The 17,625-nt window shown below is 39.0% G+C and overlaps 1 protein-coding gene across 2 annotated transcripts; it reads left to right on the top strand.

Annotated features, from left to right (window-relative positions):
- Nucleotides 1-307: 307 nt before the first annotated feature.
- MYSM1 (Myb like, SWIRM and MPN domains 1) lies at nucleotides 308-17,623 on the top strand. 2 transcript variants are annotated; one of them, XM_054072989.1, is made up of 20 exons: nucleotides 308-459; nucleotides 1,639-1,714; nucleotides 1,911-1,981; nucleotides 2,440-2,517; nucleotides 2,652-2,678; nucleotides 3,207-3,285; nucleotides 3,964-4,062; nucleotides 5,112-5,875; nucleotides 7,009-7,139; nucleotides 8,301-8,404; nucleotides 9,288-9,365; nucleotides 10,465-10,553; nucleotides 10,867-10,921; nucleotides 11,006-11,056; nucleotides 11,782-11,856; nucleotides 12,143-12,331; nucleotides 12,562-12,694; nucleotides 14,926-15,031; nucleotides 15,159-15,216; nucleotides 16,031-17,623. In XM_054072989.1, the coding sequence occupies exons 1-20, from the start codon at nucleotides 383-385 to the stop codon at nucleotides 16,193-16,195; spliced, it is 2,505 nt and encodes an 834-aa protein (XP_053928964.1). In that variant the 5' UTR covers nucleotides 308-382; the 3' UTR covers nucleotides 16,196-17,623. The 2 variants fall into 2 exon arrangements, with proteins under 2 accessions (XP_053928964.1, XP_053928965.1); XM_054072990.1 differs by lacking the exons at nucleotides 12,562-12,694; nucleotides 15,159-15,216; nucleotides 16,031-17,623 and having other exon boundaries at nucleotides 14,926-14,984.
- The last annotated feature ends 2 nt before the right edge of the window (nucleotides 17,624-17,625 follow it).

Raw genomic sequence — 17,625 nt, forward strand, 5'->3', positions numbered from 1 at the left:
GATCTGGTGGGATGTCCCTGCCTATGGCACGGGGGTTGGAACGGAACGACATTTAAGGTCCCTTCCACCCCAAACCATTCCTTGAGAGCACTCTCCCACCCGCGCTTCACGCTCCGCCCCCTCCCGCCATGGCTTCCCCGCCCGCCACCGCAAATCGCCCCGCCTACCGCAGCACCGCCCCGCCCGTCCTCGCCCCGCCCACTAGCACCGCCCCGCCCATCACGTTACTCGAGTCCCGCCCACCGGCTCACATGGCTCCGCCCATCCCATAGCGTAGCCACGCCTATCTAAGCCCCGCCCCCGCCGGGGGCGGCCGTCGCGCACGCGCCGCGCGCTCTTGGCTGTTCCCGCCCGGTCTCGCGCGATCTGCGGTGCCGGCGGCATGGCGGCTGCGGCCGAGGAGCCGGAGGTGGACATCGAGGGTGACTCGGCGGTGGGGCCCGCAGAGGCGGGGCCGGGGTGAGCCAGGGGCGGCCCGGGCTCTTCAGCGTGAGCCCGTGGAGGCCCGCGGCGTGGGCGGCGCGGGGAACGGGGCCTGTGGGCTGCCGCGGGAAGGCGGGGGGCCCGGCAGGGGACGAGGCGCAGGAGATCGGGTCGGGTCGGGTCGGGTCAGCCCGCGGTCTCGGAGGGCGCTGCCAGCGCTGTCACGGACGGAACGAGAGGAGCGTGTGCTGCCCCGGAGGAGCCGCCGCTGGGGGCCGAGAGGGTGCGCTCCCCTGTGTCCCGGTGCGCTCCCCTGTGTCCCGGTGCGCTCCCGAAACAGCAGGGCGTGCGCCGCCCGCTGCCTCCGCGCCGGGGTTTATCCTTGCCTAAAAAATGAGGTTTGAGCCGCCGGCACAGAGGGTTTTGGGATAGCAAAGGGATTTAATTGTGGTAGACTGCAAGAGATGTCGGGCTGATTGGTCTTTCGAAAAGTCTGAACGTCCTGGATGAAAAGAATGACGAAAAAGTAAATACAGAAATTACTAAAGAGGTTTAATGCTGCTCTACAATCAAAGAATTGATCGATGGCTTTCTAAAAGTAATTAGTAGCTATTTACAGAAAAGATCAAATATAATCTGGATGAAGCCCATAAAAGCGGTAGCAATTCTGTACGATAGGTTTCTATTAAACTTTGTGCAAATATGAGCTTTCCTGTGGAGGAATTTTGTTTTTTCTTTATAAGGAGATGTTTTTACCTTATTGAGGGAAAGATGTATAAGTTTTAAGTGGAGATAATACAGCTCTGTGACACTTGTAATATTAAAAATGTAGCTTTTTAGTTGTCCACAAAACTCTGGCTTTTCAAATTTGTGTGTATTTTACATGGTCCCTCCTGATTTCAGTCTTTCCAGATAAGAATTTTTACTGTTCGGGGTTTCCCTGATATCTCATACAGTCTGCAGAGAGATAGGCGCGGAACTGCTACTGAGATTACTGAAAGAATGACTCACTGAGGGGGATTTATGCTGAGTCTGGTAGAATGCTATAAAGAGTAACGTTGTATTATAGTCTGCAGTATATGTTTTTAATTTTAGCATCTAATTTTGTCAACTGCAGTTAAATTTTTTGTTATTTACTACACATTATTATCCCTTGACAGCATTCATTTTGTTTGAATATGCTCACGTTATTTTGAACACTGGAATCTTTTTCAGAGATCATGAAAACATAGCTTCAAGCTTGCTGCAGGATCACTATCTCGATTCTTCTTGGAGAACTGATAACAGCCTGGTAAGTAGCTTTTAAATGAATGCTACGTGTGGCAAGGTTATCAGAACTTCTGTTTGCTCCATTTTCTTCCCTCCATGTATGTGCTTTACTTGGTTTTTAAACAGTGCTTTTTGTTTATTATTATAAGCTATTCAGTATTCTTGATAACCAAGAAACAGCGTGGCAAAATTCAAATATTAAAACATATTGTTTGCAGCCATGGACACTGGACAGCAGCATTAGTGAAGAAAACAGGGCTGTCATTGAGAAAATGTTGCTGGAAGAAGAGTATCCTTTTGCTGGTTGCTTGTATGTTTTCCTGTATAACAACATAAAAATTTCTGGTTTCAAATAGAAGAACAAGAAAATAAAGTTTAGAAAATTAAAGTTTCCCTAATAAAATCAATTATTTAGGCTTACTTTGAAAATAGGTAAGGTATCAGGATGATGAAAATTACTTTAGTATGTTTTCTAAGTTAAAAAGGAAAAATACTGCTGTAGAAACACGGTATGTAGTTTGCTGCAAGTAGGGTGAGCATGAGGGTTCAGAAGTCAAATGTCACCTCCTTATGCATTAAAATAGCAGCAGTGTGTGAAGTTGTGCTTGTTTCAGTTTGAAAAGAGTGCAGTACTTGCTTTTACATCTGAATAATTATGAACTATTATAATCTATACAGTTGTTAGAATTTTCATCTGTACAAATACATACTCTGATGCTTCAAAACCTTACTTAGTAACTAAACCAGATACTATTTATCTAATAAATCACTTTCTGAAAAAATATGGCTCAGTCAAAAGGAAGCAGAGAAAAGATCTACAAAAAGGTAAGCTGTGTTCTGGGAAAAATTCTGAGAAGAAATGGAAAGTCCTTCCAAAATACGGTTATTTGCTGAGATATGAGATATGCAACAGCATTGCAATTATTAATTTTTATTTTCACTTTGTTTTTTATTTGCAGCCCGCATAAGAAAACTGGAAAAGTTATGTATGTATCTTTTTTAAGATTGAGTTGTATTTTTAACCTTTTTTAAGTTACCTTTTAACTTTTGTTAAGTTTCCAGACACTTGTTAAAAAAAAAAGCTATAGTTCTTTAGTTCCTTTTGTTTGGCTGTACAAAATTATTTCAGAGACCTTTCTGCACAAAGAAATACTCTTGTGTGTAATAGTAGGAGTAAGCTACTTTGTTTTTTCTAGCACAGTGGTCCTTACAGAAGAAACACCTATTACTTCTAGTTGGCTTTCTTGCATGAACTTTTCTGTTTGCTGCTTCTGTGTATTTTGTCCCATTAGTTAGTGATGAAAGTTGCATTGCCTTGAATCTTCCTTTGTGATGGAGGAGCTGACATGTTTCTTGTTGCTTTATTTGCCGGCCGCATCCATATTTAGAGCAATACCATGCGTTCTGCAGAAGATGGGCAGTAGCCCTCCTCTGTCAGAAGTTGCCTTCAGTTACTGGGATTTGAGAATATATATTTTTAAGAAAGCACTCACTGCTGTTTCTTATTTTCCTAGGGTGCGATCACCTACAAAATCAGCAAGCTACTCATTAAAGTGGACATCAGAAGAAAAAGAACTGTTTGAACACGGACTGGTAAGTTTGTTTATATATGTAGTATTGTGAAGAGATGTCATTAGTTTATTAGCAAAGTTATAATTAATATAAATAAGCATGTTCTATTTATCTGCTTCTGGTTTTTACTTCTAAATAATTGTCATCTTCTGAGAGTGTACTGATAAGTAAGATTTATGTTGATGAATCCCCCAAAGTGGCTTTGTTTACCAGATTTCATTCATGTGAGGCTGATGACAATTTAAGGTCACAATATATCTCAAATGTAGAGCTTTATGAACAGTACAACCATAATGCTGTAGTTAAGTACAGGAAGTGTAGCTTGTGTTTACGGGAAATCCGTGAATGAAATCCTTTAACCACTGTTCTGAAGTCTTTAGGGGTTATGATCTCTAAATGTAAAAGGGTTTACTTCACTAAGTATAAATCCATTTCAGTTGGATTCTTTGGGTTAGTTGGTAGCATAATTTACTGCATGCCTCAATTGGGTGAAGAAGATACTTTAGTTAACAATAGCAATAACTGTTGGATGCAGTTTTCTTCTTGAGACAATATGAGTAGCAAGGTTCTTTACCACGTTTTGCTGTACTGTTTGTGCATTTGTAATGAATAATTGAATTTTTAAACTCTTTTGGCACTTTAAGCACAACGTCTGGAATGTTAGAGTTTGGGTAACTTGAATGTGCTGCTCTGTACTAGGTGAAATTTGGCCGCCGGTGGACAAAAATTGCCAAGTTGATTGGAAGTCGTACTGTTCTACAAGTAAAGAGCTATGCTCGGCAGTATTTTAAGAACAAGGTAAACAGCATGTCTCTGTAGTTAGCAAAAAGCTTGTCTGACAAGTGTGCTGTTGTACATGTAGCTTGATTTTAGTCTGTCTTTTCCTGGTAGTGCTGGTAAAGTACATGTTGCATTTCATAAACTCATAGGATGGGTTGAGTTGGGAGGGACCTCAAAGATCTAGTTCTGACCTCCCTGCCATGGGCAGGTATACCTCCCACCAAACCAGGCTGCTCAAAGCCCCATCCAACGTGGCCTTGAACACCTTCAGGGAGGGGACATCCACAACTTCCCTGGGCAACTTGTGCCAGTGCCTCACCACCCTCATGGTGAAGAATTTCTTCCTAATGTCTGATCTAAATCTTTCCCTGTCCTGAGGGACACCACTTGTCACGGATCTCCATCTGGACATCAAACTGTTGACCACTACTCTCTGGATGTGACCATTCAACCAGTTCCTTATCCACTGAACAGTCCACTCATCAAATCCCTATCTCTGCAATTTAGAGAGAAGGATGTTGTGGGAGACTGTGTCAAAGGCTTTACAAGAGTCCAGAGCAGTGACATCCATTGATTTTCCTGTATTCCCACATTCAGAAAAGTAGAATATACTCTTTTGCAGATTTAAATATGGAGTCGGGCTGATTTCAAGTTCCTAGAATGACTTCAGTGTTTTTATTGCTGGCATAACTAGACAATAAATGCAGTATAATTGCAGTCTCTTATACTGTTGGTTGTTAGTCTGAAAATACTTGTTTTCCACTACACAACTGTTTCAGATGTGTTGTAGTTTCAGCTTTAGCTTCGTTTTAGTCTTCGGGAGCATTTAAGAAGAAATGACTACTGTCTGGGCTTTTCTGAATGGAAATACATATTAATTTACACTTGGTACAGAAATACACCTGTGATGCTGTATAAAAGTCAGTTGCAATGGATTAAAATGTATTAAAAGGTTAAGAAATGCACCAGAATGTCTGCTGTTCAATTGAAATAGTTCTGTTTGGGAGGCAGAGTGGTTTGTTTTGGTTTTCCCTCCCAAAAATACTCTTTGTTTTTGTTTTCCTTAGGCGAAAAACAGTGATTCTGAAAAGGAAGAGCAAAGTCAGAGTGGCAGCAGTCTTCCTGTTGAGGATGGGATAAGGGTAGCAGCGTGGTCATCTGGAAACTTGAGAGGCCTTGCCGACCCCAATCTGAATGCAGTGAAGATTGAAAAGCTGTCAGATGATGAGGAAGTAGACATAACTGATGACATAGATGAACTACTTTCTCCTACCTTCCAGCAAGAAACTGGAAAATCTGAATTGTCTGTTATTTCAAGAAGTCCAGTAGAAGAAACAAAAGGAACGGAACATGTGGTTTTATCTGTTGGACATAGTTCTGCAATTTCTTTACCTAAAGAAGATCCTCGACCTACCAAGCCAGATACAGTGGATGCATTAGTATTTCCAAGTGTTGCAGCAGCGTGTTCTCAGCACCTGAACGGTGCTAATTCCCTGAACTTAGATTACCGGCAATGCAATAACTTTGTTGAGAAAGCCGAACAAGGCAGAGTAGTAACATCTCATGGTACTACACAAGCTACTGATCATGAACCAAGAGAGGAACAGAGAGACCTCGCTGGTAACGGATTGCTTTTTCCTTCTCCCCGCCAAGTGGATGAGGATCATCAAGAAGAAGCAGAGGAGCTTAAGCCACCTGATCAAGAAGTGGAGGTTGACAGAAGCATCATTCTGGAAGAAGAAAAGCAAGCTGTTCCTGAATTTTTTGAAGGGCGCCAGGCCAAAACACCAGAGCGTTATTTGAAAATTAGGAATTATATTTTGGATCAATGGTAAAATGCATTAATTTAATTCACTGAAATAAGTGATTAAAAGGCTTTGTGTTCTGCTTTGTTTTACTACTTAATGCTAATAGCTTACTTCTGAAAAGACTAAAAATACTTTTATGGTAGCCTTATAAAGACTGCCAGTGAAGAACGCTGATGTTTTTAATGCTTCTTTTGCATCTTCTCATTTTTTTCTGGCATTCTGGAAGCTAAGCAATAAAAATACTTTGCAGCATTATGAAAATGAGTGTTGTATATCAGAACAAGCTGCATCCACTTTGATTACATTATTTTCTTCCAGCTTTTGTCTTCTTATATATATCGATGCATATATGGTTTCAAGAAATGGTTCCTCAAAATAACTAATGAAATCAAATCCATAAAGAGTTCTGCAGGCATTGTGGTACTGCATTTACAGAAGAGCAGCCAGAAGAAATAGTCTGTGCTAGAGCAAATGTTGTTGACCAAAGAAAATAGTTCAAATTAAGACTCAATTTGGAGTAGTGGATATTTCATATTCCACCTCTGAAGAATCAGAGAACCTTAAGTTTAAAGAACCTTAGTGATAAGTGGTAGCAGGCTTAATGTGTTCTGTTAAGAGATTTGTGTGCTTCTTGTGTTGGTTAACTTGCTTTCAGGTAGGAAGAATTGCCAAGTTTAACACTGTTCACATTCAGTTCTGTTGTGTATTAGCTTATTCTAGTTGCAAAGAAACTCTAAAACTCCGTACCAGAGAGGTGCTAAACTGTAATGATTCAGTGTCAGTTTTAAAGCAAGTAATAAGTGAACAGAAAGTCAAAACAGGCTTATTTAATACACCAAGGAAGCCTGTGATTAGTTTAATGGTATCGTAGTACGTCCAAGTAGTTATTCCTTCCTGGCACCAGTTGTGTTGAAGGGTTTGTTTTAATGCATGGAACACAAGTTACACTCTGCATAAGTATGAATGTGTATAAATAACTCTAAAATATATGTTTTGTGAAATTTGTGTGTTTGCTGTGATCGCCCTGTGTAGTGTGTGCATTGTGAAGGGAAAACGCTGCTTCAGTGACTTATCTTAACCTTGGCTGAAGTCACACAGCTCCTCCCTCCCCCCGATTTATTTTGCTGTTTGACAATGTGCCATACTTTTTTTTTAGGGAGAGGTGTAAACCCAAGTACCTGAATAAGACTTCAGTACGTCCAGGCCTGAAGAACTGTGGTGATGTTAACTGCATTGGACGGATCCACACATACTTGGAATTAATAGGAGCGATTAATTTTGGCTGTGGTAAGGATGTTTTCATTGGAATCAATTCAGAACTTATATTCTAATCAGTTCTCATCGAATACATCTATTGTTGACTGTCAGCTTTTTTTTATTAAAATGAATATTTCCATGTGAATGAAGATTAGCAGGTGATTCCTTAAAAGAAAAGTCATAAGTTTGGTTCATTGAAGCATGAATGACTGCACTTAATCGGAATCAAGCATTCATGTGGGTAATCCTCCAACTTCTCTGTAGTCTTAATGTCTTAAATAGTAATCGTCGTTAAATTTCAGTTCTGTAGGAGAGAATCTCTGCTTGGACTGTGTTTAATGTAGTTGTGTTCCAACCATGCAGCTGCACCCTACTTTGGTAGCAGTGTTGAAGGTGGCGCTCAGCATTAGGGTGTACCGCTCACAAGGGATACATGTTAGTCCTTGCTAGGAAGGAGCCCTGAGCAGGTTGTGTCTCATGACCTGTGAAAATCCAGAGGAGCTTGTAACCTGCTTACAGGATTATGGATTTTTGGTTTTACGAAAGACCTTTTCCTTTCTTTTTTGGTTCTTTTTTCCTGCCCCAGCCCTTTCCCATTTACTGCACACCAGCTGGTGGGGTGGTGTTTTGTTTTGTGCTTTTCTGTGTGTCCAGTGTGGATTATTTTTCTGATATCTCTGTATCTGAAATTCTGCCCTCCCTCTCTGTAAGACAGAGTTCAAGTTATTCATTCTTTTCCTGTACTGACTTTACTGTTTCCTAAGTGAAAAACAGTGTCTTCATTCTCAAGGCAAGTTTTTATGAGGTTCAAATGTTAAAATTAGGTGCCAAGTTAAAAATATATGTACACTTCTAAGTTGGTTTAGTCTCTCTGAATTTACTTTGGTCCAAAGCTGGATGATAGTCACCTAGGAGAGAAGGAATGGCCTGAAATACATTTTGTCTGAAATAAATTAACAATAGGAAAGGATGTTTTCCTATCTTAAAAATGCTGTGATAGTGGGAGAGGGTTATATAATCAGTTAGTAATGTGGACATCAAGAGATGTCTTGTCACTGTGGGTTTTTTTGTTGTTGCTTTTTTCTTTATGGCATTTGTTCTCACCACTTAGCTGTGTGATCCATGGCTCTGTACCAGAAGTAAGTGGCTTCATACTTTCCTGAAGCATGGTGTCTCTCCTGTGTCCTGTAGAACAGGCTGTCTATAACCGGCCCCAGCCAGCGGACAAAACGCGGTCCAAAGAAGGCAAAGACACAGTGGAAGCGTACCAACTTGCTCAGCGTCTGCAATCCATGGTATGGTTTGGTGAGGCAGGTGGGGGCAGCAAAAAACATTCAGTGTGGAGGAGGCCTCTTCAACCTTCAGTTTCAAGCTAGGGCATCACAAGAAGTTTGCCCTTTCATTCAGTTTGCAGTTTCATTGGAATGCCCTGTAGTTCCAGTGTTGGTTTGAGTACAAGTTCTGCTGTCTGATGGGTTTCTGCCTGAACTCCTGCTATCTTACGTATTTGATTTCTCTATGGGTTACATATTAGCCAGAAAAAAGTGGAGTGTGTTGTGTGTGATTAAGTTGCTTGCATTTGAACTGTTAAGTATACCGGATATACAGTATGATTTACTGAGAGCCTTGTGCTCAAAATTAGTAGTAACTTCTTTATAACTACATGAATTACCAAGGCTTGCCAGGTTTAATTTTCTTATTCACATTTAATATATCGTTTTTAAGTACTTCATAGCAAAATAAATGAGTTGATGAGAAAAAAACTAAATAAATCTCTCTAAAAAAAAAAGCATACCTGAAACATGAAGAATTGTAGCATATCCTAGATGTCAGTGTACTGGCTTTATAGCTTTTTGCATTGTTCGAGCTATAATTCAGAGCTAGATGATAATGCACTTCTGCTGTCAGAGATGTTGGTGAACCCTAGAGCAATAGCCAGGTTTTATGCTTTACAGCCTTAAAACCTGAAAACTTCACTGATATTTCCTCGAAGATTGTGAACTACTTCATCCTACAGAACTCCAGGGTGTTATTTCTTTTCTGGAAATACATCGTAGTGTTAGTGACATTCATGTGGCAGTAACCTTTTGGACAATGTCCTTATGGCTGATTAGATAAAGTAAGTGAAGATTTTTTCCGGAGTAAGGTCCTTGACTTGTGCTGATTTCCTTGTTGCAGCGTACAAGAAGACGGCGAGTGCGAGACCCTTGGGGAAACTGGTGTGATGCGAAGGATTTGGAAGGACAGACGTTTGAGGTAACTATTCTATGGCTTAAACTTTCCTTACAGAATTAATTCTTGCTAATTGCTAGCAGGTGGTGGTGTGTCAAATATACAAGGGAAGCAATTGTGTAGTAGGTGGTGCTCTCTGTGGAAGCAGTAGTTTGAAAGTAATGTAGCAGCTGATAAATACAGCTGTACTTTGGTGTTTACAAAGGTGTTTATGTTGTGAGCCTGTGTGGCCCTGCACTGTTTTAAGCCTAGAAAGCTCTTTGCCTTGTCTTGCAGGAGATTTAGTGACCCTTTGTTTTCGGTTACCTGCCTACTGACACAAACAGTAGGGGATAGGAGAGTAAGATTTAAATATTTATTTTTTGTCAGTCCTATTGATTTCTTTGTGCTTATAACGCAGAAGATACGAGTTCCTAATATTAATTCTGCTGCTAGCAATATCTTCAGTAATGCTGTGGCTTATGAAATGCTTAGAAAATTTCTTAAAAGTTTTAAGTATTTTATAGAATATTTGGAAGCTTAATGTGCACTCGAGCATGTCTGTCCCTCCAGACAAAAATGAGGAACTGTAAACATACTGTTTTTCTTGTAGAGCCTTCAGTAATAAGAATAACTAACATGAATACGGTGTTACAATAAGGATATGTAACAATTCTTTCTATAATGTTATAAAAGCCATCCTTATTTTTCAGTAACTGTGGTTAATAATACTAACACTTTCTGCAAAATACAAATTTGGATTGAAATAAAGTTTGAAAAACCTCGTCCTTACCGAGGGGTCATGGTAAATGCTGTCCACGGATAGAGATGGCAGATTTTCTCTTTATTTATCACCTTTGCATTTATGCTTGGCTTGCAATGCAGGCTGTGATTTTACTGAATTTGATTGACTTGGGGAATGTAAGAATCCTCTCATCAGGCACCTTGTGGACTGGATCTCTGAGTGTCATTACGTTCACACTGCTTGTTTCTTTTGTGGCTATTTGGATAGTCCTGTAACACACAAACTTATAGCGTATCAAGAGAACAGTGATGTAAAGAATATTCTGGGTTGGTTTTCAGAACAGTACTGAAACAGCAGTGAAAATGTTAAGACAAGTTTACTTTTTAAACATTTTTTTAGCACCTTTCTGCTGAAGAATTAGCAAGAAGAAGAGAAGAAGAAAAATTTAAACCTGCAAAGTCTTCTAAAGGTTCAAGACAAATAAAAAGGTATTATTTGATGTACATTATGTCCAAACATAAATCTTCTAGAAGTGAAACAAATGTCTTGGGTAGCATCAGACTGGATGCAAGTCATTAATATGTATAACGGTCTGAAATAATATGTGCCTTTCAACTGCTTTGTATTGAAGTTCAAGAGTGTGGGTAGTTAAGTTTCTATATTTAGTGGAAGTCTTCCTAGTGTGGCATGAATAATCCAGTAGAGAAAAATGTCATTCCTCCTCTGCCAAGGAGACAGAGGGAAACATAAAAGTTTCCTGACTGTCCTACATCTTTAGAGAAATTTTCTTTCATTTTATAGTTCCTTTGATCCCTTTCAGCTGATACCATGCTGTTTATTCACTGAAGAAAAACAGGTATGTACCTATGAGTGAAGAATCAAGAATGCTTTATTACTTAGGTTACTTTTCTTGTACTCATTATTGCGTTTATCATTTCAGGAGCCTTTTCAGGTGAAAGTGTCTTCTGAAGCACTTTTAATAATGGATTTGGTGAGGATGGTTTCACCTTTCAGTTATGAAGTAGATGTTGTGGGGTTATATAGGGTTTTTTTCCTCTACTCTTTTATGAGCAGTGTAAGAAGATTGAGAAATACAGTACTTACATTAACTTCTTTCCAATCAACTTTAGCAGTGAAAATCTGGTACTAAACGAAGGCCCTAGCGATTAATGTGTCTTTATATTGTGCTTAGTTTTTCTAGAAGGTATATGGTTTTACACCAGTAAGAGTGTCAGTGCTTACTACTCTCCTTCATACTTTAAATATAATTTGCTTAAAGCTGCTCTCTAAAATAGACTGCCATTTTGAAATCTTATGGGTTCATTTCCTATCAGTTTGGGAATAGATTTTGTGTTTATAAAGCAATGGGGGAGGGTTTTCATAACTACAAGCTCTACCAAAATTCGTGGAGTTGTTCAGCACTGCGCAGCATTGCACAAGCATCAGGTTTTGAAGCTTCCTGTGTGAAAGCGTTATACAAATGCACTGTGCATGTGTGTATAAAATGAGCAAACATGATCTGTTCTGTTTGCTTTCAATGGAAACACTAGGTATTTGAGAATCTTTAGCTGTCCTAAGTTTTCTTTCTAAATGTCACTGAGAAATTACCTACTTGTAGCTTTGAAGCCAATATATTCTGTCATGTGCGGATCAAAACTAGAAGTTCTACAACTTCAACTTATTGAATATAACAATAATTGTTTGGCATCATTCTAGCACTCTCACGTGTCTATGGCAGAAGTAATAGGGCTGCTGGGTGGAAGATACTCTGAAGCTGATAAAATTGTAGAAGTAAGTGTTTGTCTTTTTCCATTTTCTCTAAACTATTAGAACTGTTATGATTATTATGTATAATTTGAACAGATGTAAATGTTATTTCTGAAGGGTGACTACAATAATATGCTTAAGTTGAAGTTCATTACCATAGCCTTGAAGTGTTAAGAGTTATGCTTATGTTCAGGTGTTGGCCTGTTAACTCTGTCATGAGGAAGATCTGGTATATGACTCTTAAAATTCTTTGTTTTATTTAACTGATGGAGATTTCTTGCATTTATCCATCTGGAGGCTTTTTTAACAGGTCTGTGCAGCAGAGCCATGCAATAGTCTCAGTACAGGACTGCAGTGCGAGATGGATCCAGTGTCTCAAACGCAGGCCTCAGAAACTTTGGCTGCCAGAGGGTACAGTGTTATTGGATGGTACCATTCTCACCCGGCCTTTGACCCCAACCCCTCGATACGAGATATTGACACTCAAGCTAAATACCAGGTACTTGTGGTCTGTACTTTACAAGTAAATATATAGCAAAAAAAAAAAAGCACAAACAACCCTGAAGCCTCCCCGCTATTTACAATAGTGTTACACGTTATTGCTCTAAAGCATCTTAAAATCAGTTTGTTCTTAAATTAACAGAAATTCTATTATTTTAATTTCAGAATGTTGTTGTGATGGAGGTTGTATTACTCGTGTGTGGGGTTGTGTGTTGTTTTGTTTTTTAGAGTTATTTCTCCAGGGGTGGTGCCATGTTCATTGGAATGATTATCAGTCCTTACAACCGAAATAATCCTCTGCCGTATTCTCAGATTACTTGTCTAGTAATTAGCGATGAGATCAGCTCTGATGGTTCCTATCGTAAGTCCCAATATGTCCATTGTCTTAATTTTTCTTTGCCTTTTTGATACTAGTGGTAAAAATGTTGTCTATTCTTGGACTTGAGAAATAGTTATATATTTATGTCGGTCACTTGTGCTGTATGAAGCCAGGAATTTCACTTACAGAGTAGTCGTGCAGGTAATCCATAATGCCATGACAAGAATATACAGGTATAAATGGATAAAAAATAGTTTTCCTTTATTAGTATTTTGCATAACTTGTAAAAGAAATTAAAAGTCTGGGACAAGGGTCACTGTTATTTACAGACTGGATCCATAGGAACAGCTGAGAAACTGCTTCGTATGTGTGGCTTACACTGTGCTGCATCATGCAATTCTGAACGGATGGATCCTCTGATCCAGGAGGCAGAAGTGCTGTGGCAAAAAATTGGCCACTATAGGGGCCAAAAATCCTTATTTGAGTAACATAGCATTCAGAAAGTCAAAGGAGCAAACTTGCCAGGTGTCCAGGAAAAGACCAGATATAAAAGATTAAATGCTGTACTGGAGAGAATCCCAACTAAAAGAACAAATTTGTGATTAAAAGCGTCATTGGCATTCCATGAAAACAGCATTTTTTCCTTTCTTGAATAGTTAAGAACATATAGCATGTAAAACTTAAAGCATTTCAAGTGACGATCAGATCTTCTGCTCACACCATGACATTAATTTGAGGACAAATGGTAGCTGCCTCTTCTCTCTCCTCCTCCTTCCCCATTTAAGTCCTGATTTTTGCATCCAGATTCTGAGGTTTCCAGTTTTCTTGGCAAGGTAATTGCAGAGGCCATGTGAACCGACAGTTCCCCCTCTGTTTTTTCCTGTGGAAGTAAGCAAGGGAGACCATCTGCCTGGAGACTCGCTTCATAGTCCTGGGGGAAGTGATGTGACGGCCACATCTGTGCCATGATTCCTGTTTACCATACTGATAGATCCATAACCTTATCCTCATTTCCCATGCATCCCACTCTTGCGCTGTGGAGTTAAAATACTTGGAATCTTTATCTGCCTTTAGAGTAGACATTATTTTGGTCACATAAACATTAGGACACCTCAGACAGAAAACGTATGTCCTGAAATCAGCTGTTTACAACATGGTCTCTCCTCCAGCGCTTTAGAAAAGCCATACAGTGGCAGTAGTGCTGTATAAATGTAAATGTAAACTCTGTAAATGAATAAACTTTAGTGTTTCATATCAGCCATAAATATTTCTGTAGATGAATTCTTACGCTTGGAAACGCATTCTGCACTGAACACTTCACATTTGAGATGTATTCAGATAGGAAATTGAGTTTATTGCTTTCTTTTCACTTACTCTGACGTCTAGTTAGAAAGCATGCATTTATCTCATTAAGGTCTCATGATCTTGGGAAGGCTTTACTTTTGATGACTTATTGAAAGTTAGTGTCTTTCTCCCTCAGGACAGTGAACTATGTTCTGCTAGTAATTTTCTGGTGTTCCTTTAGAATACTTTCTAAATTCCTCTTCCACCATCTGCAAAAACCAGAGAAATTTTTTCCTTTAGGAACAAAATTCCTCTGAAACCTAGAATAGTAGTTCACTACTTCAGCAGCCAGTGCATACACAAACACCAAAACCTTTTTCATTCACTTAACTTTAAATTGGAAGGGAGAAGATTTAAATCAGATAAGGGTGGGGAGGTACTGGCACAGGTTGCCCAGGGAAGCTGTGGCTGCCCCATCCCTGTAGGTGTTCAAGGCCAGGTTGGATGGGGCCTTCGGCAGCCTGATCTGGTGGGATGTTCCTGCCCATGGCAGGGGGGTTGGAACTGGATGATCTTTACGTCCCTTCCAACTCAAACCATTCTATGATTCTATGAACCACACAGATCTTAGAAAGACAGGAGTGGTAAGTCACACCACATTATAAAAGCTAAGCTTATTTTGCCATTTTTCTGTTATATAGTAGATTTCTGCATGCTTCTTTATGGCGTGAGGAATTGGCAAAGGTAGGGAGAGAACAGGCTTGTTCCCTACTCCCACCAAAATGAAGTTTGGAATCCAAAATAGGTCATACTTTTACTTTAATCTCTTTAACGTTAGCAAGTAATGGGACTGCAAGCTTCTGCAGTCAGTAAGAAATTAAGACAGTTATGGGGAAGGAAGGGATTGCACCTAAAGTTAAGAAAGAAAAAGAAATTTAAAAAGTTTGGTTTACTGGAAACACTGGGTAATCATGTGCAATTCTTTACAGGCCTGCCCTACAAATTTGAAATACAGCAGATGTTGGAGGAACCTCAGTGGGAATTAATATTTGAAAAAACAAGGTGGATAATTGAAAAATATGGACTCTGCCATAGGTAAATGTCTACTTGTATTATACAGAATAGCCAGTTTAGAATTTCTGCATGTTTATTATTGATGTTTCAGTAAAGATGTGTGTCTGCTTTCTACAGCAGCACGACTTGTTTGTTTTTCTTTCAACAGCAGTGTCCCCATGGATAAAATTTTTCATAGAGATTCTGACCTGACTTGTTTGCAGAAAGTAAGTTTTCTTCTTTAGTTTTTAAATTTTAAATGTTTTTAAATAAAAATCTGGTTTGCATCATTAGAAGTCACCTGAAGTTACGGTTTTACAAATCAGAGATGTAAACTAATCACAATAAATTACTTCTGTAGTGCAGCATAATAACTTAGAAACACAGCGAGAATAAAGATCCTCGTTTGAGAGAGATGGGGACAGCGGTGACATGCAAACACCAAGTTTTAACCTCAGTTTGGTGAAGGATGACTGTCAGATTAACAATATCTCTTCTCAGTGTGTTGCATGCTTTCAGTGCTGAGAACTGTGTGCATTTTGAGAGAAGATCTGGACTTCCTAGTCCTTTGATCAGTCAGTGAAACTGTGCTGCGCTGCATTTGTCACGTGGAAGCAGGAACTTTAGTTTTCCAGTGACAGGAAACTAGAAGTCAGTGCAAGTTCTAAATAACTACAGCTGTAACAAAATCTACCCAAAGCAAAAGATAAACAGAAAACATATACACAATAATTACGCACATCCTTTTTTTTTTCCCTTCTGAACATGACTTTGCTTATAAACAACTGAAATCTAAAATTGAGTTGCTGGAATACTCTTGAATTTAGCTGTTGTGTAATTCCTTTTAAAGCATTGGTTTTAAATCTCGTGTTCCCGTGTGACTGTTCCTTTCTAAGATTTCCATTGTATGGTTAAACACTTTGAGTAGTGTTAATCCTAAATAAATAAAAATCCCTTTGGAATACTTACCAGGTAGAAAGGGGAAAAAAATAAACTCAGTAAAACTAACAATTTTTAAAAATCTCCTCTTCTTTTGACTAGCTCTTGGAGTGCATGAGGAAGACTTTGGGCAAGGTAACAAACTGCTTCATTGCTGAAGAGTTCTTGACTCAGATAGAGAACTTATTCCTTTCCACATACAAGAGTGAGAACAAGAGTAATGTTGAAGAACATGAGAATGGATGTTCAAATGAATTGCTAATGTGATGGCTTTAACAAAGAAAAATTATGGATTTTTTGATTTTTTTTTTTCATTTTCTTCCTCTCCTCCCTATTTTGTCAACTCTTTCAGAATTATCCATTTTCACAGTAATCATTACAGAATCCAGTGTCATTATTGTTGTGGTTTAAACATACTTTGAAAAACTCCTACTAATGTGTATGACCTGACTACATGACGAACACTTAATGCTAACATTTTGTAGAAAACAAGTGCCACAGAATTAGTTGATTGGCTGAGTGTCAGCCGTTTGGGAAGGAGGATGCTTGGTCAAGAATGCTGTGCTTAGGTCTTCACTTAGAGTTTATCCTCCCTCAAGTCTTCCACCTTGGGAATCTTCTTTTATTTTTCATCTACAGGTACACAAAAACTCTGAATTTGTTTATTAATGCTTCAGAGACTGTAAGTTTGAATGAATTCACAAAAGAAAACTTAAATGAAAATGTTGTAGCTCCCTGATTTCAGGCTTTCCTCAAGTTTTATTCAGTTGTGATTTAATACATCATCTCATTTTTTTTATTACTTTTCCCCCATTGATCCCTACGGTCCAGTAGCTTTCTGGCATGTTTGCAGTCTTGCTTCTGTGCTGTGGAGGAAAAGCTGGTGAGTTTTCATGGCTCCTCAGTAGTAGCTGTGCTTGTTTCCAGTGGAAATGGTAACTGCTGTCTTACTACAGGTTGCAGTCTTTCTGATCTCCCATTCTACGGGGAGGCGATACGTTGTTCTGCCAAATCATTGGAATTTGTCCACTTCTAATTGCCACTGTTTCCTGTGGAAACAAGAGCTCTTGACTGATGGCAAACCTTTGTGCAAGGAGCAGAAAAATAAATTTGTCTTTTTAAAGAAAAACACCCTCCAACTTTTACATTCGGAATCTTCTCTACGATATGCAGTTCAATAACTATTTTTTATCAGTTATTCTGTTTCCTACAAGTAAGTATTCAGATAAATTAGTCATAAACAGATTGATCTTGATTGAGCAGTTTTTGATTGCAACTTGGAAATGTTTCATGAGCTGTAGCACTGTGAATCTTTTTAGAAAAAATATGCTTTAAGTTGTGCTTTCTCAATAATGAGGAAACTTGACTTAGATACAGTCATTACTGTTGACACAGATTTATCTTTGGCAGAGTTTTTCAGGTCTAAAATATATTTGAAAACATGAAACAAGCAAGACCTTGAGTTTATATATAGAGGAGTGATAATGGACTCAATTATTATTTTAAAATATATATGTGTGTTTGTGTGTATGTCTCTAGTCCTACATAACATAAATGGAATTTTGAGATTTTGTATATTTACATTTTTAACTTCAGCTTTTCATTTGTATAAAGAGTTTGAAAAGCTTTAATATTATACAGTCACATCCCAAGGAGGGAACTCCTTTACAGGAAATTAAAATTACTTTATTAACATG

The sequence above is a fragment of the Cuculus canorus genome, chromosome 8, assembly GCF_017976375.1.
Source record: "Cuculus canorus isolate bCucCan1 chromosome 8, bCucCan1.pri, whole genome shotgun sequence".
NCBI lineage: Eukaryota > Metazoa > Chordata > Aves > Cuculiformes > Cuculidae > Cuculus > Cuculus canorus.